Raw genomic sequence first — 26,287 nt, 5'->3', positions numbered from 1 at the left:
AATATGGCTGAACCTCCGTGAGCTGTACCATCTGGGTGATTTGTGTAATATAATTTATACTTAGGTATCTTGAAGTAGTTCTGTCTATAAAATGGGTTTCACTTACTAATAGTACGTCTATGAAATTGTGTTCCAGAAATAGTTTTATATCTTCTCTATGATTAGGAAGACCATTGGCATTCCATTGGACAATTCTTATGAACTTAGACATTGTTAGTTTACTTTATTTACTAGCATGGAAATCATGTTGAGCACCATACTGTTTTGTTGCATTAGCTGGTTGAATAAATTTTTAAACTCTTCTAGAAATTTGGTAAGTATATTCGCTGTATCTTAGTTATTGTTCTGATTATTTGCTGTAGCTTGAGCGTAACTTTCATACTGATTCTGAATCCTGGGTTGTGTATATATTTGATTTATTGCTGGATTTAATACGTTTCCCTTGTTATGATACCTGTTATTAATATTAGAAATTTTTTGGTAATGTTCACAACCTTTATAATTTGCGGGGTGATCCCCACCACATAATGCACATTTTGCTGGAGTTTCCCTAGTCTTCTTACAAGTTGTGGTACTGTGGGCTCCTCCGCATTTGACGCATACAAATGGCTTATTACAATATGACTTGGAGTGACCGTATTGTTGGCATCTCATGCATTGTATTATTCGATTTTTGGTTGTTCGGGGAGGTTCAATTGCTATAACTCTATTCTGTAGCCCCCGTAAGTTATAAATATATTTGTTATTTGCTGCCGGTTCGAGATCCGCGAAGAACAAATTAAGTGTCTGTGTTGTGCCTTTATTATATTTCGAACTTTATGACCCAGTTTTAGGAGTTCGTTTTTTATGTCCTCAGTGTTAGTAGAGTGGTGAAGGTATTTTATTACAACTCTATAGGCTCGATCCTGTTTTAACAGATATGTGTGGTGATAAATGTTATGTTCATTAAAATATCTAACCATTTTTCTATATGTATCTGGCGTGCCACAACTTAATTTTACTACATTGTTAGTTAAACTTTTTGTATGATATTCTTCCCTTTCTGTTACATCCTTAATTTTCTGTAACATTTTTTTGATAGCCTTGTACACCGTGTATGAAAATTGGTATTTTTTAGTATCTAAAAAAATTTAAATTTTTTTTAATATCTATAAAATAATGATAAATATCATCAATTTTATTATAGAAATGTTTGTTGAAGATCAACATCGCGCATCGGTTTCATCAAGCTACTCCTTGTCATCATTTTCACGCACTACGTAGATAATCTCTCTCGATCTATCGGTTGATCGTCGCGTGAGGATGCGGGAAAGACGAACATTGTGCATCTCTATACATTATTGCTCTGATTCAGTTGCTTCCGACAAGAATTCACATGTGCCTTAGCTTTTTCTTTGTACAGAAGTACAAAGAACACCGCTGCGCTAGCATGTCGTTTCCAAAAGTATCTGACGATCCTTCTGCAGGCTTGGGCAATACAGGTCATAAATCAATTTGACGAAGCATTCAATTATTTTTTTTGGACCCCTCCCCACCTTTCGAGCCTCACGTGATTAATGCAAAGTCCCTTATTAGAATACCCGTTATAGGAATATCCCGCTTTAAGGAATAGAAACTTGAGGTCCCGAAACGTTTTTAGTTTCTCCTAGCCATCAATGATCGGTTATTACCATATATCCCGGTTATAGGAATACTTTTCTTTGGCACGAAGGTTATTCCAATAAGCGGGTTCGACTGTATATGAAGCAATAGAGAGTTGAAATGTTACCACTGACAGTTAAAATAAACAAATTAATATTTAATTAATATCAATGTTAACAGTTAACATTGATCTATACTATCTATCTTCAAATAAATAAATAATTACATTATCTGATATCTCTGAAGCACTCATTATGATTCAATACTTTTAAAACATGTCCCGAACCATAAAATAGAAAGCTATAAGTACAGTCGGAAAATGAAAGATTACCCATGAACGATCACATAATCACATATTTTGTATTTGCTGTCTTTTTCCATAAATAGCAAAACGATAGAGAGAGATATTATTAATAATCTGAATAATATGTGATTGATATGATCGTTCATGGGTAATCTTTCATTTTTCCGACTGTACCTTTTGTCAAATTAGAATAATCCACTTCATAATTTGGGACACGCTGTATAAATCATACTGGTTTTTATATAATTTAAAAATATGTTAATTATAGGAGACACATTATTTGGTAATAGAACTTTCCTTAATTCTCTGGTTCTTGATGAAACTAGTAGTTGATAGCCTTGAAATTTATAGGCACATAATATATGTTTGAAAAAATCAAAACATTATTTAAAACTTATAGTAAAAATGATATATTACGAAGAAATTAAGAAGTAAATAAAACCTTAAAAAGTTTGGGAACGGAGACGAGCATGTGAAAACTTAGAGCTACATTTCAAACTTAACCCTAATATACACGTCCAACTTTACCAACTTTGTTGCATACTCGGTGCCCACCTCTCACTTTTTCAATGTTTTCATTATTTATGCAATTGAAATGGTTTCGTTCACGTTTATCTCAGTGAATAAACATTACAAATGACTTTTAGAAGCATTTGGAGTAAATTGACCTGCTATAGCTCATACAAGCATGGTTAGAAAGCATGGACACCGAAAAAAACGAACAGAGAAGTATTATGAGAAATGAGCAAATAATACGAAATAATAAAGAACTTGCAACGCCAATGATTGAGGATCGAGATCGTAGCATAATATTACTGACAGATTCTCCCAATTTTTTTGTTCCTTATCAGAGACTGCACTATGGTTGTGACATACAAAATTTTTAAATGATTATTACTTAAAAATTGCAATAACTAAACACACCTTGTTGAAGTAGTTATTGAAGTTATAAAAAATAACTTTGTATAGTCGACTCGCTAAACTCAGGCACAACTGGCTAGAGATTTTAGTCGGTATTTTTTTGTTTTTTGCCAATTTTGCAAAAATTGGCAACATTTCTAACTATTTAGTAATTATTAACTATTTAGTAATTATTTTTTGCCAATTTTACCAAAATTTTCAAAATTACTTACTAAAATCACTAGTCAGTTGTGTCTGAGTTTAGCGAACGGACATATCAACAATGTTATCAACTAATAAGTCAATCAACTGTCGTACGTTAAGATTGATAATTTAATCTGCTCCTATAAAAAATGATAGTTTGGATGCATAACTGATTTCATAATATATTGATTTTGGTTGTATTAAGTGAAAGAGTGATAATTGAAAAAGCAAACATTCCCGCCAGATCGCACAGTGGTCCAAAAGCCCGAAAACTGGTCAAAAGTCAAAAAAAAAAAATTCAACGTTTCGAGAATATTATTATATTTTCTATAAGTGAATTAAATTCCCTATTCAGTGTTGGCAACTCTAAAGCTATATCTTGTATATCTGAATTTCCAGTTCAGTTTAAAGTTGACCTTCTTACGGAACAGAAGCGCAGTTAAGAATAACGAATATTTTATACGCACAGTCTTGTGCGTGTATCTCGAAAACGAAGTGCGCAAATTCAATTCTGCAAAATGGAGGATATTCGTGGATCCATCTTTAATAAAAGCCGATAATATTAAAATATTTTTATATGTGTTATATTTAGTATATTTTAAGTTGAAATTGAGTAATAAGAGAGTATATATTTTGAAAAAAATTAATTTTCAGATAGGCAAATAGTTATATATTCCATTGAATTCCAAGATGTTACTACAATCATCTTTTAGCTTATATTTCCCTCTTTAAGATTCAAAAAAAATTAGCTGCCACTATCTGCCCCTTTGGTTTTGCGAGAATATTTTTTGTACAAGCGCTCTGCGCTATTAGTTTCAATATGAATCGTTAACAACGCAGAATAAACAGATCATGCCGCAGCATTCAGGTAGTTTTTATAACTGTAGATCTTTAGTTATTTCAGTATCATAGGGTAAAATCAGAGATAAAAGGGTCAGGTACAGTATTGTTGAAAAATAAATTAAAAATTAGTTTTGACTCTCATATGATTAATAATCGAATTTAACGTTGGAATAAAAAATCCGCCATTGCATCCGCCATTTTGTTTTTTGAAATTTTGATTTCCAATTCGTAATCAGCAACCTCAAAAACCCCCCGGATATCAAATTTCGACGGTATTACATGTATTTAAAATACATAAACCCGCCATATTACATCCGCCATTTTGTTTTTTGCAATTTACACTTCGGATTCGTAATTAGCGACCTCAAAAACCCCTGGATGCCTAATTTCATGCAAATCAAAAAAAGCTTTCATATTTTGGCCATCTTTTCGGGTTTTTGGACCACTGTGGATCGGGGTAAATCGAAAAATAATGAATAAGATGAATCAATTATGGATATGGAAGACAATGCCAAAAGAAATAGGAAAACGAAAGAAACAAGGAATTAAACTAATAGAAAATTCAAATATGCGAGTACTGGTAAGTATTGAAAAAAATAAATAAATATACTGAGACGAGACAGACGAATGATCTTAATTTGTATACATGTTACAGTGAAAGCTGAATATTAGTCAAGGTGTACCGTCGCTAGTGATTGTCGACCTTCACTGAAATGACCAGTGAATGTTGATAGTAGAAAATATATATCAGCTTTCACTAGGGAAGGTGAACCTTCACGGAATCAGCCTAGGGAATGTTGAACATCTGGCGGATGTGCACGGCGGGCGAACGACCTTGACCTGTCGTCAATTTAGTTTACATTTTTAATACTTTTATGAAGTTTAACTTGTTTGAACGTATTTAATACCGCATAGTATAATAATTAGTAATTTTACATTTAAGCCTGCAAGTATCTTTTTATTTGCAGATCCCAGTTTAATACTTGTCCAGTAAACATTATAAAAGAAGATGAAATTCCAATGGAAAAGACACTTACTTTACGAACAGTTGCTACTACTCAGTCAACCGGAAGTGGGCAAGGATTTTTTAAGTGCAGTTGTAACAAGAAGTGCCAAACAAAGAAGTGTTACTGCATAAAAAACAATGTTTTATGCAATTCCAAATGCCATAAAGCATTATCATGTTGCAACAAATAATTTTATTATTGTTGACTATAGTATTTTCGTCTCTATTATAGTCTTTAAATTGTAGACTATAGTTTCACGTTTTATTTTGTTCTTATTTGTTCATCTTTCAAATTCTAAATTTACTTTTGTTATAAAAGTATACGTGATTTAAGATTAGTCTTTTATTTCTCTCTAACTTTCCCTAGACTGTTGTAGAGGAGGTTGTCATTCACTATAGGAATTGTCAACCTTCACTAGTGGATGTTGATCTTGTTTGTACGTCTGTGTAACTTTCCCTAGACTGCTGTAGGGGAGGTTGACGTTCACTAAGAATGGTCAACCTTCACTAGTGAAAGTTGATCTTGTTATTTCAGAATTCAACTTTCACTAAGATGCCCAGCGAGAGTCGACCGTGACTAGTAAAGGTTAACCTTCCCTGAAACGTCAACTTTCACTGTAACATACATACAAAATCTGAAGAGTAATAAAGGTAAGCTACATTAAATAGGTACTGCTCGTTTAATTTTAAATGCAGCTCCAGAAATTAGTAAAACTTTAAAGATAAAAAAAATAAAGAAAATTATAAAACAAAAAAAAATGATTGAAAAATATAATCACTGCATGCAAAATTGGATAATACAAAAATATAACCGTGGATATGAAACTGGATAATATTAGAAAATTGTATAAGAAGAGTAATATGTGATTTGTAAGTTTACCAAAATTGTATAACGTAGAATTCTTTACTATATTTATATTGCTTTTAAAATTAATTTTTTTTCTAAGAATCAAAGTCAAATATGATTAGGCGAATGAAACAGTTTTTGCAGTCAATATCCAACCTTCGTCTTTATACCATGATCCCAACCACACACACAAAACTATAAGTCAACTCTATCAAATATATTAAACTTATTTTATAACAATACAGAAACAATATTTAAACAATGAACAATGCATATTTATATTTAAGCCCTGAGTAAGTCATTATAGAATGTTTATGAAATTCAAACCAACATGTCTTTAAAGGTGAATCACAGATAATTCACGTATTATCGCCATGATAAACAAAATATTTTTACAACGTCACTTAAAAACAACAATATACTTCCTTGGTAATATTGACTATCAATAATTGACTATAATTATTATATTATTTATTTTTGAGTGATAATCTTTTACTGACAAAGCATGATAACATAATTTTAATAATAGAAACCCTTTCCCTTTACAACCTCGTTTATTGAATTAAAGACCGAAATCAACAATACCTACATTAAACTCTTATCATTACTAATAAAATAAACTTGGTTTCTAGACTTGGTTTCTATAAACTGTTAAATGCATTGTTAACACTGTTAACAAACAAAAATATTGCGTAATATGGCAACTAATGTTCGGAATTCTTACCGTGTATAAAATAAACAATTTTGATATTAACTCATTAGAAGTCGTAAGTTTCCTGACAAGTTATTTGTAACAAACCTCTAGCGAAAAGCGCTGATAAAAATATTTATTCAAAAATGCTTTTATCAGAAATAAAAATGAAGCAATTCATCAAGATTGCCTCAAAGACCTGTGAAGTTGAATTTTATATTTTAGCAGGACGATGCTGCCGTACGGCTAAAACAACTAAAAAATGGTTTGGAGACAATAGAGCTATTCCAGGTCAAATCAACACTTTGAATCAATTTTTCTCCTGACCTATTCAGGTTTTGTTAAAATTTAGAGTACTTCGTAGTGGATGATTAGGTGAAGAAAAACACAAAATTTTAAATTTTTATCTCAAACCGTTTCCGAAATATGATTATGTAAAGTTTTCCAAAAAAATCCAAAACACCGCGACCATACTTTATTGGAATGGATGTAGAAGCTGTCCTAATTAAGCTAGAATGCTGGGAGAGGTGTCATTTTGCAGCATTTTAAAGCTCTTTACAGTGATATACAGGGTGACCCAGACTAATTTAGCCACGCTATATCTCTTAAACGAATAGAGATTTTCGAATGGGACAAAAGGTGATATATTCTACTTGTAATACACTTTAATATGGCCTAGAAAAAAATCATCCCCTAAATATTCATCCCTTAGATACAACCCCTAACTTTAATTTTTTAAAAGCACCCTGTATATTTTTTTATAGTTTTGGATGTGGTCTTCTATGGTCTATTCTATTCAATACATTTTTTGAAAATAAAATCGGTTTGTAAATAACCAAGAAAATATCAGTTTAGTCTTGTTAATTATGTGTCCCAGACTAATTTATCCAGTCTATATTTCTTAAACGAATAGAGATTTTCGAATGGGACAAACACTGATCTATTTATTACATTTGAATTACACTTTAATATGGCGTAGAAAAAAAATTATCCCCTAAATATTCACCCCTTAGTTACAACCCCTAACTTTATTTTTTTTAATAGCACCCTGTAAGTTAGTGATGAATATTTAGGGGATGAATTTTTTCTACGCCATATGAAAGTTGGAATGTAATGGAAAGTAATGGAATAGATCAGTTTTAGTCCCATTCAAAAATCTCTATTCGTTTAAGAAATATAGCCTGGATAAATTAATTAGTCTGGGACACACAATTAACAAAAATCAACTGAAGTTTCTTGGTTATTTACGAACCGATTTTATTTTCAAAAAATGTGTTGAATAGACGATAAAAGACCACATCCAAAACTATAAAAAATATACAGGGTGCTATTAGGAGTTGTAACTAAGGGATGAATATGTAGGGGATGATTTTTTGTACGGCATATTAAAGTGTATTACAAGTAGAATATATTACTTTTTGTCCCATTCGAAAATCTCTATTCGTTTAAGAGATATAGCATAAATTAGTCTGGGACACCCTGTATACAGGATGATGTTATGATAAACAAATTTTTCTCAAACAAAAAAAAAATATATTTTGATTAACTTTTTTTCCAAAAAGTACATAATTTAAAATTTTCATAATATTCCTACAAATACATAGTCCTACTGTTGTTAATAACATATAAAAATATTATCATGGGATGGTAATGGGTTTAATATAAAAAAAAAAATAATAAATTTTACACATACAGTATGGTGCAAATGAAAGGAATAAATTCGTAATGTCGCAAGCTGGCGACTTTAAGGAAAAATCCCGAAACGGCTGGATTTTTATTTTTAAATTTTAATTTTTTGGCATATATATCATACTAGTGACGTCATCCATCTGGGCGTAATGTCGTAATCGATGATGTTTTTTAAATGAGACTAGGTGTCGTGTGTTAGCTCATTTGAAAGGTTATTCAATTATCTATTCAGTAATTCATAAACAATAATATAATTATTTATACAGGGTACAAAAAAAAGGTTTTTAAATTAAATTAATTGACAAAAAAAAATAAAGACGGTATGTAATTTATTTCATTTAAAATAGATTTTACTGTTGCCAGAAACAGATCAATTACATACATTCTTCTTTTTTGTCAATTAATTTAATTTAAAAAAACTTTTTTTGTCACCCTGTATAAATATTTGTTATTTTTTATATTACTAAACAGAGAATCAACCTTTCAAATGAGCTAACACACGACCTATAGTCCCATTAAAAAAAAATCATCTATTACGTCATCACGCCCAGGTGGATGACGTCACTATTATGATATATATGCCAAAAAATTACAATTTAAAAATAAAAATCAACATGTTTCGGGATTTTTCCTTAAAGTCGCCAGCTTGCGACATTACGAATTTATTCCTTTCATTTGCACCATACTGCATGTGTAAAATTTATTTTTTTATGTTGAACCCATTACAATCCCATAAAATTTATGTTATTAACAACAGTATTATGTATTTATAGGAATATTATGAAAATTTTGAATTATGTACTTTTTGGAAAAAAACTTAAAATATATTTTTTTTGTTTGAGAAAAACTTGTTTATCATAACATCATGCTGTATATGTATAATATGTGTGTTGAGTTGATATGGAATGACCCAATAACATTAAAGTTTTCTCCTGGCCTTCGAACAGTCCGGACCTTAATGTTATTGAGACATTGTGGCATAAGATAAAGTAGAAGAGTGGAATGATCCCCAGATAACTGTCATCGATTTAGAGAATATAATATCGTCGTAACTAAGGTCCAGGGCTAACGACACAACAGTTTTAAAATAATGGTTGACAACTAGTTGGAAACAAGTTTCAGGCGGATTGCCTCGTGGGCAAATCCCCGCGTTTTTACGCTGCACTGTAGTTCCAAATGACGAAAAGGTGGTCATGAACCTTTAACAGCGTATATTGTTCATATACTTCGGAATTACTTTCATACTCGTGGTTTTTGGCTTCGCTGATTACGAATCTGGCATTACTTGTTTGAGAAAAACTTGTTTATCATAACATCATGCTGTATATATCACTGTAAAGAACTTTAAAAATGCTGCAAAATGACACCTCTCCCAGCATTCTAGCTCAATTAGTACAGCTTCTACAACCATTCCAATAAAGTATGGTCGCGGTGTTTTGGATTTTTTTGGAAAACTTTACATAACCATATTTCGGAAACAGCTTGATTTAAAATTTTGTATTTTTGGTTCCCTTATTAGCCACTGTGAGTATTCCAAATTATAACCAAATCTGAAGAGGGGGTGGAAATTAGGTGTGTTGAGTTGATATGGAATGACCCAATAACATTAAAGTTTTCTCCTGGCCTTCGAACACTCCAGACCTTAATGTTATTGAGACATTGTGGCATAAGATAAAGTAGAAGACTGTAATGATCCCCAGATAAGTAATCGATTTAGAGAAAATTAGGTGAAATAAGGGATAGTTTCGACCCTGACTTGTATCAATCCTTAGTAAGAACAATACCAGACCAGGAACTTTGTCATTGTAGAGGACTAAAGCCGGGCTCAAACGACTCGTGTCCTTGGCGAATAATCGTTACTTGGGTATACTTGCCATGTCGTGGAGTGGGTTACTAGTACAATTATTTGTCACTCGTTGGCTTTCCGTTTGAGGGCGGTAAAAATGTCCCGCGTTGAAGGGATCACAATTATTCGCACACTTGCCAAGTACATACTTGTCTATACTTGCAGAGGCACTCAAACGGAACGCACAAATACTTGGCATTTACTGCGACTATGCAGTTATTAGTAACCACACCACTGATTCATTTGCCAACGGTTTTAAACCAAATGTTTACGCTCGCGCACACTTGTAAATTGTATACGTCGTGTAAGCGCCTTGCTTGCTATCGCAAACAAAAAGTTCGTAAACTTGACAAGTAGGCAAATAATTGTGTATTTGTCAAGTGCACAAGTCGTTTCAGCCCGTCTTAACACTTACAAGTATGAGGCCAGCATTTTCGGCAATTAAGTTGAGTTTCAGTATTGTTTAAAGATTATGAACAGGCTTTTTACTATTTCATGATTTACTATCAGTTATTACTAAATAGGAAACAACGCAAGAATGTAAATAAAATACACAAGTTCATCAAAACAATTCCTGATAAAAATAAAATTGTTTACACACTTATAATCTGAATAAATTTTGATAAAATAATAAATTCAGATATTTTTAGATAAGCTCATGACTGACCTGTTTTGAACTTTAAAAAACAAAACGCAAAAGTTAGCAAGGTATAGTACCCTCGGAGATCCGTGGAAAAAATTTACACCCAAAATAACAAAATTCAGTTTGGCAACACTGTGCGAATGTTGATACTAACATATCCTTTTTAAGATAAGCACAACGTTAATTTAGTCCAAACAAATTAATATATTTTTTTTGCCAACAAAAATGAGATTATTCAACCAAATAATGTTTCAAATATGATGTGCAAAATAATTTTTAATTGGGTTCTGCTAATGGGCTTGCTTTTTTTGTCATTAAAATAAAAAAAACTAAATTTTACTCATTAAATCAATGTTGTCCGGTTATCGTCTTAATTATTTTAACTGTACTAATATCCGTTGAGTAATTATGAATGATTAATAGGTCGTTAAAACATTTTATCTATAGCGGCTTCTGGAATATCTTAAAAATATCGAATTTCATTGATAAAATGCGCATATTCCACCGATCTTCGCTTCGACAATACAATAAAAATATTAATAATTATAGGAACCCTAACAACTATAAATGTGTTCCGACACACGAACATTTATTGAAAATATTTATATTCATAACCTTGGTTACTGAATTAAAGAAAGAGATCAGCAATAGATATAAGTCTATCATAATTATTAAGATATTGAAATGGTTTGGTTACTAAACTTACGTGCATAGAAATCGGCCCAATTTTGTCATTTTTGATGTCTCGTATTTCCTAAACCTGTTGGCCGATTTAAGTGATTTTTTTAACATGTTATAGCCTGATTCTTTAACCATATCGCTGTAATAATATTGTTATAAACAGGTAAATTTTTATTGTATACCGGGTATACGAATCAAACTGTGTTTTTTCTCAAAGTTCGCATCACCCTGTGGAATATTCTAGCATTTATAAAATACTGAAATTAAAACTCAACATAGTCTCAGGTTTTCTTAACATTCTGTTTTTTTATTCATTCGTTTATGTTGTAATAAAAAAAGTTAGGTACTTTAAAAACTAGACAAGTTCTTCATCAATACACGGTGTTTCTAAATAAGTGCACAAACTTTAAGGGGTAATTCTGCATGAAAAAATAATGACATCCTTTTCATGTCTGGCATTGTTCAGCACAATCAAAATTTTGAGGGCAGTTATTACCAGAAAAATGAAATCGCTATAAAACTCATTGTGACTAAAGAGATAAAAGTTCTTATGCTAACATGAAATAACAAGATTAAGATCAGAGTACAAATGAAAAGACATCACTGGAATTAAAAGCTGTCACATATAAAAAAATACAACATATTATATGATACAAAAACTGTCAAGAAATTTTTTTGGTACAAAATTTATTTTACATCCTTGTGATTTGCATAAAAATAATTTAATAAAAATTCATCTATGGTTTTTTACTACAAAAATATCGTTACGTCATTCAAAATTTTTGACGTCAGAACACCACCACAGTTGCCAAAACATTAGAATAGTAAATAAATGTGTGGTATTCAGGTACTACTCTAATGTTTTGGCAACGCTGTGGGGTTCTGATGTCAGAAATTTTGAATGACATAAGCGTATTTTTCTAGTAAAAATAATATACAGATATATTGCCTTAAACTACATATATACAGCTGATCTGATATAAAATAAAACTCCAATTATGAAAGACAAATATTGCAGATTAGAATGTTTTAAGGAAGTTGCCACATTTTGATTTAGCATTTATTTTAATGTTTTGCTTTTGGTTATCTAAATGCACATGTTGGAGACAACAGATAAATTAAATAAACAATTTAAGTAATCATTTAAATTTAACTGATTAGTAAGAGTTTTCATAAAGACAAAGAAAATGTAGCCAAGTTTTTAATAACTTCTATTAAACATAAGTCAGTTTGGCAAACATTTAAGAGTGTGCATTTATGTTACCAATATTTTAAAATGTGTAACATAAAAATTACTGAATGAAATGAAATTATGACATTTCATGTTGGTTTTAGAAAAGAATATATTTATTCATGTTTCTAATGTGAACGATAGTGGCTTTGGCTCTGTATTGCTAGTGCCAACAAATTACAATTTTTTTAAAGCATTATATAATTTCTAAAACCAGAATGTTTTGACAATTTGCCAGCCATATCAGTATTTTTTTAACTCTACTCATTGATAAATTTTATCTAAAAAATAAATAAAAAAATTCGCACTTAACTCTGTTTATGAATATAATGAAACATTCATATATGTGTTTCATGAAACAGAAAAACATGTGACAGAGCTGTTATTTTTGATTATTTTTTTCGATTTTTTTTATTGGCTTATTTGATTGTAAATATTTTCAAGAGTATACCATTAAAATTTCAAGTTAATCCGAGCAAAATTGACGGAGATATGGATATTATATACAAAAATTTTCTTAGTATTATATTGACAAAACTACATTTTTTTAAACGCGTTTTCTGAAAAACATGTTTTTTTGAGGCGGTGTACATCGTAACTCAAAAAGTAATGCACCGATCTTTCTGACATTTTGCACACTTATTTTTTAGTATTATTACTAAAGGCTAAATACTTTAGTATTTTTAGGCACGGTAGTGACGTCGAGTTTTTGCTTATTTTAATATTTTTTTTGTTTATATTACCATTTTTCTCTTTACCCAACACACTTTCTTTTTGTTTTTTTTTTCGATTTTTTCATTTTAAAGTTATACCATGAATTTAAAAATCAATATAATCATAAAAACTCGACGTCACTACCTCAAAAAACTCTTAAACTAAAATAATCTTTTTGGTTTATATGTTTCAAATGATTCTGTCCGAAGATATGGTGTACACCGCAAATCATCTTCTTTCTTGGATCATCTACTTAAAAATGACGCCACTGCTTCATTTTTTAATATTTTTCAATAAAAATTTAACTGAATAATCTTCAAGTGTTGTTCTTTAAGATATCCTTTTACCCATTTAATTTAACCCTACCACTTTCAAAGGGAAACGTTTTAAAATTATGCAAAAAACGCAGAATTAACTATACCCCAACCCCCCCTAAAGAAGAGTATTAGAAAATCAAGAATTCTAACAAAAATTATAATTCTAATAAAATTGAATAAAAGAAGAATAATTGTTGACAATACACAGGTTAATTGTCAAATAAGAGTGCGACATAATTTGAAGGCAACATACCAAAAGAAAAGTTTCCTCTTAGATATCATTTACAGGTGGCATAATTGATTAGTAAATACTTATTTATATTCTTTCGGAAATTTCGAGTGCGGTGTGTAGCTACTTCTTATCCTATATTGTGTCAAACCAAATGGAACACAAAATCAGAATTGATACACACGAGGCAAAATTTAAGGAAATTGTTGGTATTGTGAAATTACTATCTATTGTTTGATAAACCATATTTTACGAAATATTTGTGTAAGGTATAAAATTGTTAAAAATTATTGTAAAAATTCCAATGGGTACATCAGAATCAGAACAAAACAATGTGTGAGATAACTAAATGCTCTAGCCATGTTGTCAATAATATACCAGAGAAAAGCCTTTTTTGTGACACTCTTTGATACAGGTATTTATCAATATTGTTTTTGATAAATTTGGTGATAATATATCATGTAATAAACAAAGTATGCAAAAGATTAAACGTCATTTTTTATTTATAAACAATATAGAGATTTCCTCATAAACAACGAAATATCGCTATTTGATTCTGAATACTAAAGGTGAACACCAGTAAATTATATGGAAAAGTGACAATTTTACTAAAAAAGTAAAGAAAATCCTTTAAAATGAGAGTTGTAAAGTTATTTTTGTTAATTTGTTGCTTAATTATTGCGAAAATAGATTCAAAAGTCGATTTTTTAAAAATTATTAACTTTTCTAATGGCCGGTTTCACCAACGACAAATAGTAGTTTATTCGACCAATAAACTGACACATCTACATTTCACCAACGCAAATAAGAATTATTTTATTTATTTATCAAAAAAATATTTACCCTCAAAATTTTATTGAAAAACAATAAAAATATAATCTTGTTCTGAAGCTATTTTCTTGTGGTATTTTTGCAATTAACTAGTTTTGATGGGAAACCACAATTTTACTAAAAAAATGATTTTATTAACGTTTCGATGCCCAAATCGGGTGCCGTTAAAATTAATATTTTTTGTTAAATCATTTTTTTAGTAAAATTGTGGCTTATTTCCCATCACAACTAGTTAATTGCAAAAATATAATCAATAATAAATTTCATCCAACAAATAACTATTAACTGATTTATTTGTTGTTGGTGAAACTGGCCCTAAAAGTGCAAATAAATTAATTAAAATTGTTTATCCCAGGAAGCTTTGAAAACATATTTCGCTTCTACTGTAAAATCCAGCAACAAAACTTCAATTTTGCATGAAAATATTTTTAAATCAACCTCTGAATCTAAGAATACAAACATAAAAATTTAACTTCTAAAGAATACAATTTTAACTATTTATAATGGGAAATAAGCCACAATATTATTAAAAAATGATTTTTATTATAAATAATTAGATATATAAATAATATAAATTATAATATAAATAATATTAGAATAAAAATCATTTTTTAATAATATTGTGGCTTATTTCCCATTATAAATAGTTAAAATTGTAAAAATGCCACAAGAAAATAGCTTCAGAACAACATAAAGAATACAATCTCAAATGAAATTCAATCATTTTTAATGACCTGTCTTAAAGCTTGAAATAGATTGGTTAGCAAAATGGTTGGGAGAGAATAAGATTTACATAAAAGTTTTTTAGCTTACCTGGTAAAGGGATCCCATAGTAGCAGATGTTGGTGGAATGACATTATTCACAAAGAAGAAAAGCGCATCTTCGGGTCTCAAGTGTATCCTTTTCCTAATAAGAAAATAAAATTGACCTACTGTCAGATCAGAAGGTACTAAATACTTCTTTTTGTCAACATCACCAATTCTTGCTTTGGGGGCCTTTTCAACAATTACCTGTAACGAGAAATGTTATTTCTAAAATTATTGTGGATTTAGTAAAAATTATTGAGGATTTTTAAAAATAGTAAAAATTATTGGTTTATCCATTTTACTTAGCGTATGACATTTCAACATATTCAAAGTTCCAGGAGGAATAAGGATATAGGTGCTCTTCAGAATTGATGAATAGCGAATAGAATGAGTTGGAATATAGGTAAATGTTACTGTATTACATTTTTTTATTTCTCTAGAGTTCCAATAGTCTTTGACTACCAGCTTTGAAATACATCACTAAAAGGAGTAAATGTGATGGACTTAGGAGTTCTCTTTGATTCACACATATTCATGTAGTTATTCCAGAAATTCCTAGCAACTCCAGTAAAACCTACTGGGATTTCTTTGCCTATTTTTAAGCATAGCACTCACTTAGATTTAAATCATTTACAGATTTTATATTTTTGTTTTCAGGATATTCATTTTATAATATAGTTATTTATATGTTGTTGATGTTTATTGTTTTGATTATTGTTTGATATAGTTAGTGTTGTATTCTTTATATTATATTTATATCCTGTATAAATGACTGTAAATAAATCCTGTTAAATTGCATTGTAAAATGAGTTTCTCCCATTAATAAATAAATATACATATTACATAAACTGAAATGAACCATAAAATTAATCAATATCCACTATCATTTGCATAGTTCTATCACCATTCATTACCTCAATCAATCAGGGATTATTGTTTATTTAATAAAATCAATAATTAAAATAATTAGGTTTTTTTTTATTTTTCATATGGAAAAATATTTTGTATAACATTGGCAACACTGGCAAGAATTATCTTCCTTAGTATACCGCAGGGTTATCATCACTGTCACTGCTTGTTGTTGCATAGTAGTTCAAATGAAAAAAGAAACATATTTGAAATGTATAAAATACCTAAGACATCATAACTCACTACATACCAGGAATGATATGACTGACAACTATTTCATATTTCAACATTATATTCTTTTAATGCTTACTAATTTTCAGTAAATAACATACATTGATACATATTTAAGTTTTATTATACCTTTTCAGATAATTCAACAAAATTTTTGCATTTTTAATTGACATCCTTATTGGGACCATGCAAGTTCGGAAAAGCAACACCTGGTTTCATAGCTCAGCAACATTTTTCGCACTTTTCATTATATTGGCCAATCATATTGGTCCTGGTTACTGGACAATTGTCAAGGCCATAGCCCAAAAAAAATTATAAGAAGAAAAAGTAATATTACGGTTATGTTATTAAAAGGTAAGGGTTCCATTTCAAATCACTCAATTTTAGAGCAAAAGAAATTTTGGATCTCCGATTTGTCTGAAAATTGGTATATAGCTTCTGTGGGACGTAAAAATAAGATATTTAAGGTCAAAAAATCTTCTTCTTTTTTTCTCAAAATGTTATTTTATGCGATTTTACAGTGATTTGGTGTTTATTTAAACAAATTTGCATTTTCTATCGTAAAGTATCAATGGAAAACATAATATTTTAATAGAAGGGACTCAAAAATGTCATTATATGGCATTATAACAAGTTACTTTGATTTAAAACAAGTTTTTGACCAAATTTTATAGTGTAGAAAACGTTAAAATACTGTATTTTACATTTTTCTCCATTTCCAAAATACATCATAATCGATTTGGCTAAAAATTTGCCCACAGATAGCTAAAACATACGACTTTAAGTGGTAAGAAGGATTTGAATTATATTACAATACCAAAAAAGTTACATGCAATATCATAGTCAAAAATACAGGTGTCTACTGTAAGTAAAATTAACACAAAAATATCGACCTCACGACAAAAATTGTTAAAAAGAAATTGTAATAATTGTAAATACGATTTATTTGGAACAATTTCAGTTTCAACCATTTTTGTCGAAAAGTTAAAAATGGCGGAGATATTGAGCAAAACAGGTTCTCCTTTAAAATCAAGATGGCGGCTAACGTAACGGAGGAATTCATTCGTGATTTTAAATTTAGGCTACTATTGACTCCCCTAAAGATTAGAAAAATAAAATTTTGGACAGCTCGGCATGCAAGGTCAAATGCTATTCCGACTGGACTAATATACTTTTGAGTCTGATATTACTGCATGTAACTTTTTTGTTATTGTAATATAATTCAAATCCTTCTAACCACTTAGGGCCGATTTCTCATATCGAGTTCAACTCCAGTTTAACCTGAACTTTTAGTTAACGTCAGTTTAAAGTCAAAATCGTCTTTCTCAATTCACATTCAACCGATCGCAGTTTAAACTTGAACGATGCTTGAACGGTGGAATTCGGCCGTTCAAAGATTTCAGAACCCAGTTCAAATGATTTCATGGATTACGCATGCGTTGTATTAACACGAAACGCTGTCATAATATAAATATATCCTATTTTATTATATTAAGCCTAACGATAAACGGTAACATTATTTTTGTTTTCATAACATTTATTTATAATTATTAAAATGACTATTTGACTATAAATACTTAAATTTAACTTTATTCAAAAACAGCATAAAAACGGTAGTTCAAAATGGCGACAGTTTTTTACCTTTTGCCATCTATTGGCATTTCTCGAAAGCTGTACAACGTGCACTGACATGAACGCGCAATGAGAAATGCATTCCAAACAAAACGGTAGTTCACCAGTGAACCTGTTTCAACTGAACCATAGATTACCGCAGGTATGAGAAATCGACCCTTAAAGTCCTATGTTTTGGCTATCTGTGTTTTTTAAGTAAGTACCGTTTTGGAATTAGAAAAAGACCTGCAAAGATATAGCAATAATTTTATTTTTACATGAAAGCCTGTACCTTAATCTACTTTTCTACATAATTTCCGTGAATATTGAGGCACTTGTCATAACGTGGCACCAGTTTTTGAATACCCTCCTGATAAAATTCTGCAGCCTGACTTGTTAACCACTGCATCACAAATTCCGGTAATTCAAGTTCTCGGTCACAATGCGATACAAAACACTACGAGAATACTGAGGAAAGCAGTCGGACAATGATGAAATTGTAAAGCGTCTGTTTTCTCTCACCTTTTCGTCCACTTTCTGCACCAAATTTTCATTAACGACCGAAGGACGCCCACTCCGTTCTTCATCATGCACATTTGTGCAGCCATCTTTAAATGCTCTCACCCATTTCCTTACCATTCCATCACTCATAATGTTTTGTCCGTAACCTTCAATGATCTCACGATGAATATCGATCGGTTTTACGCCTTTGGCACTAAGAAATCGTATCGGTGTTAATTTGATTTTGCTTCATTAGTGAACTTAATATCTCCAATTCAACTTTAAAATGGTTAGCAAATGTTCCAGTTGTAATGATGATCTTCTTGACAAGTTTGTCGCATGTGATAGCTGCCATGTTACTGTGCACCAGTCTGAACACTGTACTGGTTTATGCGCCTCTGAACTACGCGCTGTTGTTATCCAAAAAAGAACCTTAATGTATTTTTGTGCTGATTGTCGTTTATCTTTTAAAAGTGTACCCAAACTTATTAGGGAAAATGACAATTTTAAAAATGAACTTAGTGCTTTGAAACAGGACATGTTAAAACTTAAGGCTGAAAAAGTGCTAATTCATTTTCTGTTGATGATGTGGTAAACGAGCTTCATGAACGGGACAAAAGATCTAAAAACATCCTCATTTTTAATCTTCCTGAATTAAGTAACACTTCTGAAGATGCTTCTCAAGTAAAATCTATTTTATCAAAGGCCCATGCCTCCATCAACACAAATGAAGTCAAAATCTTACGCTTTGGAAATGTGAACAAGAATGGACATCGTCCCATTAAAGTAATTTTTTCTTCAGCAAGTGATGCTCTTCATGTTATTAAAAACAAACAAACAGTTAGTCGTGAAAAAAAGATATATTTTATTTTAGATCAAACCCCTAACCAAAGAAAGCTTTTAGATAGTCTTAGGTCCGAGCTTTCAGAGAGACAAAATGCTGGAGAGGTTAATCTCACGATTAAGTATTTCAATAACATACCTAAAATCATTCAAAAAAACCTTTAAACTCTACTGACTTGGGCAAGTTTACAGTCTATTACCAAAATGTCCGGGGTCTCAGAACAAAACTTACTGAATTAAGCCTCAATGTTTTTAATTGTACCTATGATATTATCATTCTTACAGAAACTTGGCTCAATAGTGACATTGCTGATGCTGAAATTGGTCTTGTCAATTACAATATCTATAGACAGGATCGTACACCTGCCTCTAGTTCATCTCTTAGAGGGGGTGGAGTATTAATAGCTATTTTAAAGAAATATTCATCATTACGAATCCAATCTGATCCTTCTATTGAACAGCTGTTTGTACGGTTCCACGGCAAACTTATTCTGGGAGCTCTATACATTCCACCTCAATCTCCAGCCTACACCTATCAAGTTCATGCTGACCAACTGATGCTTCTAAGTGAACAGTTTTCATCCCTGAAATTTCACTTATTTGGTGACTATAATCTCCCCTCAGCTAGGTGGAGAGTTGAAGATTATTGCTCTTCTGCAACCTCACAAACTTCATCACCTCTAGCTGTAGTTGATGCCATTGAGGTTGTTTCAAATATGTGTGCTTATCATAATCTTTTTCAATGTAACTTTATATTTAATAGCAGGGGTGTTATTCTGGATCTTATCCTGGCCCCAGAAGAGCTTGTCATTTCTGAAGCTGACGATGCTCTGGTTTCACCTGACTCTCATCATCCTCCTCTGTTAACATCATTGCAGCTTAATGTTTTTGATAGGTCAATTTCTGGTAACGAATATTATTATGATTTCCGTAATGCAAACTTTCCAGCAATTCACCAATGTCTAGAATATATAGAATGGGATAACCTGTTTCGTGGTAGAGATCTTTCCGACATGATCGCTATGTTTTATGACATTATTTACTCTCTCATTGAACATTTCACTCCAGTTAAATATTTTAGTACTAAGAAATTTCCTTGTTGGTATTCTTCTGAGCTTAATAATAATAATAATAATAATAATAATAGGGACTTATGGATATAGGTGAGCAATTAGATAAACAAATTGCTAATTTAAGAACTTATTTTCAGATGCAGGCTGAGACATCTACTCTTCATCGCGCTATCTGCGCAGTAGATGACACAACACCGATCAAACTGAGGGAACCAGAAATGCGCATAAACCACCTTACCAAGGACGAAAAAGTGCGCGCCTGGATGGGTAAACCTCTGCACGGGCGGCATCCCAATGAGGTCAGCCAAGATTACGTCGACAATATAGCGTCGAACTACTGGTTGACATCAGGAAAGATGTTCCCTGAAACGGAAGGTTCATTACTGGCCATTCAGGATCAGGTTATACCAACGAGAAATTACCTGAAATATATCATCAAAGACCCTCAGGTTCAAAACGACAGATGCCGATATGGATGTCAAGCCCAAGAAACCATCCAACATCTTACAGGGGGCTGCCAGGCATTTGCTGCAATTGAATACAAGGAACGGCATGACGCAGTGGGAAAAATCCTTCATCAAGAGATAGCTATCAAGCTGGGACTTCTCCAAACGGACCATCTCCCGTATTATCAATACGTCCCTGAGAGTATGCTTGAGGATGGCAACTACAAGCTATACTGGGACCGCACTGTGCTCACAGACCAAACAGTGGCACACAATAGACCAGATCTCGTACTAGTTAATAAATTAACAAGACAAACAACACTAATTGATGTGGCGATACCTAACAACAATAATCTACGTAGTAAATTCACTGAAAAGATCGCCAAGTACAGAGATCTAGAAATTCAAATACGAAGGCAATGGAGAATGCAAAGTACCCAGACGATACCGATTATCATGTCTACTACTGGAGTCATTCCGAAGACCCTCCTCGAAAGCATAAAAAAGCTGGGTCTGAATGAACATCTTTATAAGACCATGCAGAAAGCAGTACTACTCGCAACAGCCAGATGTGTACGGAAATTTTTGGGAGATACACCTGCATACCAAGTCACCTAGGGCTCGATAACACGGAAAGAGTCCCACCAGAGCTCAATCCTTTTGATACCGTAGGTATCTGGGATGAGTCAATTTTCCCCTTAGAGGGAGTGTGAGCCGTATGGCTAAATCTGGATAATAATAGCGTTTATTGTCCAACAGAATCCATTTACAGGACAAAATATTACACAAATAAAAAATTAAATAAAATATTAGTAATTCATAGGTATTGATAATATAACAAAAATTTTACAAAACTAAATTTGAACCTAAAGAAATAAATTATTAATCACCTAGGTAGATCTTGGCCATAGAAATCAGTTGCTTTAAACTGCAGTTAAATATATCGCAGTAAATACTTACGGCATTATAATAGCTGCACATGACGAATAGAGGAGAATTTAACATAAGGTTAGTTCTAGCTTGTGTATTTCTGAACGTAATCGAATTTCTTACTGGATAAGACGGAACGTTAAAATTTATTTGTCGAAGGATATCAGGGCTGTCAATGAGATTATGTAGTAGCTTGTACAGGAATACCAGGGAGGCATTAATTCGTCTAGATTCTAATGAAATTACGTCCAAACCGCTACATAACTCATTATTGCTGATACCCCTCGTAGGATATATACCATTAATTTTATAAGACAAAAATTTTAAAAATTTACGCTGAACCCGTTCTATAATTTGGATGTGTACATCATAAAACGGTGACCAAATGATAGAGGCATATTCCAGTTTACAGCGTACAAAAGTGTAAAACAGTAATTTAATGGCCTTAGTATTAGTGAGATTTCGACTATTTCTAATTATAAATCCATAAGATTTAAGTGCTTCTCTAACCTTTATATTAACATGTTCAACAAAAGTGAGTTTGTGATCAAATATAACTCCAAGGTCTTTAATTTTAGTCAAACGTTCCAGTTCATTGCCATCAATAATGTAAGGATGGTATATAGTAGACTGTTTCCTGGAATAACTAACCACCTTGCACTTATTGGCATTAAGATTCAGATGATTTTCCTTACACCATTCATGTACAAGATTCAGTTGACTCTGCAGAAAATGACAATCGTTAAGGTCACTTATCAATGAATAAATCTTTAAGTCATCAGCATAACATAAACATGGTGCAGAAATATATTCACACAGATCGTTAATAAATAACAAGAACAATAATGGACCTAGATTAGAACCTTGTGGAACCCCTGAAGAAGCAAGGTACTTTGCCGATTTGTAACCATTGTAAGAAACAAACTGCGTTCTATTTGACAAGTAAGACCTCATAAAAGTAACAGCATCCTCAGAAAGACCAAAGTGGTATAATTTAGAAAGCAATACTCCGTGGTGAATTCTATCGAACGCCTTCGAAAAATCGGTATAGACGACGTCAACTTGACTTCTATTATCTAGGGCCTCTGAAATATATTGTGTGACCACTAATAAGTTTGTTACAGTGGACCGACTGGAGACAAAACCATGTTGGTATTGAGACAGCTGATTACGAGTTCTTGAATAAATACGATTATACAAAATTATTTCCAAAACCTTCGACAGATTGCAAATTATGGAAATTGGTCTATAGTTTTCTACCTGATCCCTTTCACCAGTTTTGAATACTGGGCACACTTTTGACTCCTTCCAGAGACTTGGATATTCTTTATTCAGAAGACATAAATTAAAAATTTTTAATAGTGGCACAGTTAAGGCACCTATGCAATCCTTAACCAGAAAAGATGGTATATTGTCAGGTCCACACGTCATTTTGTCTTTCAATTTCTTACTAGCAGAAATTATCTCAGATTCTACAATAGGATAAAAATTTAAGTAATCTGTGTTAACTGATGAAGTGTTAGCTTTAAAATTAATATCAGATGACAGAAAAACACTATTGAAAAATTCTGCAAAAACATTCACAATATTTTGTGGTTCGGAGGTAGTAATGCCATTATATTTCATTACACCAGGAATTCTTGAACTATTATTTTTCGCATTAACATACGACCAAAACTTCTTGGGATTGATGGATAGAGATATTTGGATGTTATCGACATACACATTGTATGCCAAACTGATTTTTGATTTGACAAGGTGTCTTAACCGTTGAAACTCAAGCAAATCACAATGATTTTTGAATCTTTTAAATTTTTTTCGAAACTTTGCTTTTAATTTGATGTTCTGAATGATGTCAGCATCAAACCAGGGTGGATATTTATGACTAAAATTTTTATAAACTGGAATATACGTATTAAACAAAGAAAACATTTTATCATAAAAATTACTTAAAATTACGTTAACGTCACTAGTAGTATCCAGAAAATTCCAATCCGTTTCGTACAGTTCTCGATATAAAGCAGGAAAATTTGCTTTTTTAAAGTTATAAGTTATTTGCTCAGAACCATACCTAAATATAGGCTCTTTCACAAATATATCCGTAAATGTAATTTGAAGAGCTGGGTGATGAGAGTCTTCATAGAGCAAAGGTGAGTCATCATGCTTCACTTCACAACTGAAATGCGATAAGACTAAATCTAGCAGTCTACCCAAATGATTAACAACATTGTTAAATTGTCTAAGTCCAGTAGAGCCCGTAAAACTTAAAACTACAGAAGTTTGGAAATCAGACATATCATTATCAATGAACTTTGGAACATTAAAATCGCCTAGTAATATGGAGTTATTATATAAATAATCAAGTTGCCCTAAGCAATCGAAAAAATATTCAAAGTCAACTAAACTTAACCTATCCGGTAAATAAACAACAACTGTATAAAAATGTTTGTAACCAATCTGGCACTTGACAATGATTAGATCAATTAATGGAAATTGAGCATCGAAAGCCGTAATATCCAATATTTCGGATTTTATGAAGTCTTTTACCGCAAGCACTACACCACCACCCTTCACCTTATCCACCACATGGAATTTTCGGTCCTTTCTATATACTACATAATTATTCGGAAAGAGTTCCATGCTCGAAACATCACCGTGCAACCACGTTTCACTTAATGCTATGATGTCGAATTCACAATCACTAATGTTAGCATTAAATAATGCAACTTTGCTATTTAGACCACGTACATTTTGATAGTAACATGTAAGTTCAACGTGTTGGGATTTACTTGATTTGGAACTGCTGGACACGTTTAGTTTAAAGAGCCATCAGTTTTACTGACTAGAGTAGGTCTGCCCCTTACATACTTAATCGTCAAATTCTGTTCTCCATGATCTGTTCGCCGTTTCAGTTCTGTCCGAAGTTTATTCATGTATTCTCTCTGCCGAGGTGTTTTATCATCAGAGATTGAAATGGTAGAGAAAGTAGATGTGGCTAATTTATTCTTGGCACGCAAAAAGGACTTAGCCTGTGCGGGTGTGGAAAAGGTCACTTTGATTGGACGAGCCTTATTTGAACGTTTACCAATTCTGTGCACATGTCTTGAAGAAATCGGATTTACATTATCACCCTGTACTGTAATTAGAATCTCGTTTACTTTATTATTGTCTTCCACAGCAGAATTAGTTTCTGGGACGTTATACAAAATGATATTATGTGATCGATTAATACGGTCCATGGCTTCTTCAATTATATCTTCCTGATGTTCGGAATGTATAGTAGTGTTAATATTAGCGATCTTTCTTTCCAACTCTTGCAATTTCGTTTCCACAAGATTGGTTAAAAATTGCTTCAATTGATCGAGCTTGTCCTCTCCATTACTACAAGTATTACATAGTACTTTTACATTTTTACTACGCATTTGTGTGATCCGACTAGCATCATCGCCCTGTAAGCCAATGCAAGAAGTATGCAAAGAATTCATACATCCCGAACATTTTATAAATTGTGTGTTATTGGTAGATTGTTTACAGTTTATACACACAGGCATAATTAATTCTTCGTCCAATTTACAATTTACACCAAAATTAAAAGTCAATTAAATGGCAATTATACTTTGTAGGTAGATATTCGATAGTCGACAAATGATAAATTAGACCAGTTTTTTTGCTTGTGTGCTGATATAAACGGCAATATAATTAATTATTGCATATATCGGGATTCACATAGGATAACCAATAAAAATAGGTACTCACGGTTGTGTATCTTGTAATAATGAACACTTTGTGAAAATTTCACTAAAAACTGACTTGTATAACTCAAGTAAATGAATGTTCAATGTGAGCCACAAATCAGCAATTGTTAAAGGAAAAAATAAAAGCTCATAAAATTTATAAAACCTTAAAGACTCCTGAAAGCTATGCTGATTTTTGTCATCTGAGAACAAATTGTAAAAATCTATCTAAATGCTGTTATGACAATTACATACGTTTCACCGAATTTTCTATACAAAATAACGCAAGGCATTTTTGAAAATTTGTAGGTAGCAAGCGTGAAAACAATTGTATACCTGACTCAATGACCCTGAATGACTCTGTAGCTTCATGTGGCAATGATATTGCCAACTTATTTGCAGATCACTTTTCATCAGTTTATAGTGATATTACTTTAAATTGCAATGTTGACCATATTCAGTCTCAACTCAATATCTCATCATATCGTATCCAGATTTCCAAAATTTACGAAAAGCTTTCATCATTAAGTGTCAACAAGGGTCCTGGGCCTGATGGTATACCACCTAATTTTCTTAAGGAATTCA

The 26,287-nt window shown here is 31.7% G+C and overlaps 1 protein-coding gene across 1 annotated transcript in view; it reads right to left on the bottom strand.

The window, feature by feature from the left end:
• Positions 1–26,287, bottom strand: part of LOC114332557 (gamma-aminobutyric acid receptor-associated protein) — a 46,851-nt gene that overhangs the window by 3,207 nt on the left and 17,357 nt on the right. Inside the window, exon 2 of the mRNA XM_028282384.2 lies at positions 15,431–15,628. Within this exon, the coding sequence (XP_028138185.1) occupies positions 15,431–15,628 (198 nt within the window). The remainder of the gene's footprint in view (positions 1–15,430; positions 15,629–26,287) is intronic.

This window comes from Diabrotica virgifera, chromosome 2 (genome assembly GCF_917563875.1).
Source record: "Diabrotica virgifera virgifera chromosome 2, PGI_DIABVI_V3a".
NCBI classification, from domain to species: domain Eukaryota; kingdom Metazoa; phylum Arthropoda; class Insecta; order Coleoptera; family Chrysomelidae; genus Diabrotica; species Diabrotica virgifera.
This window is presented reverse-complemented; position numbering and strand designations above follow the sequence as displayed.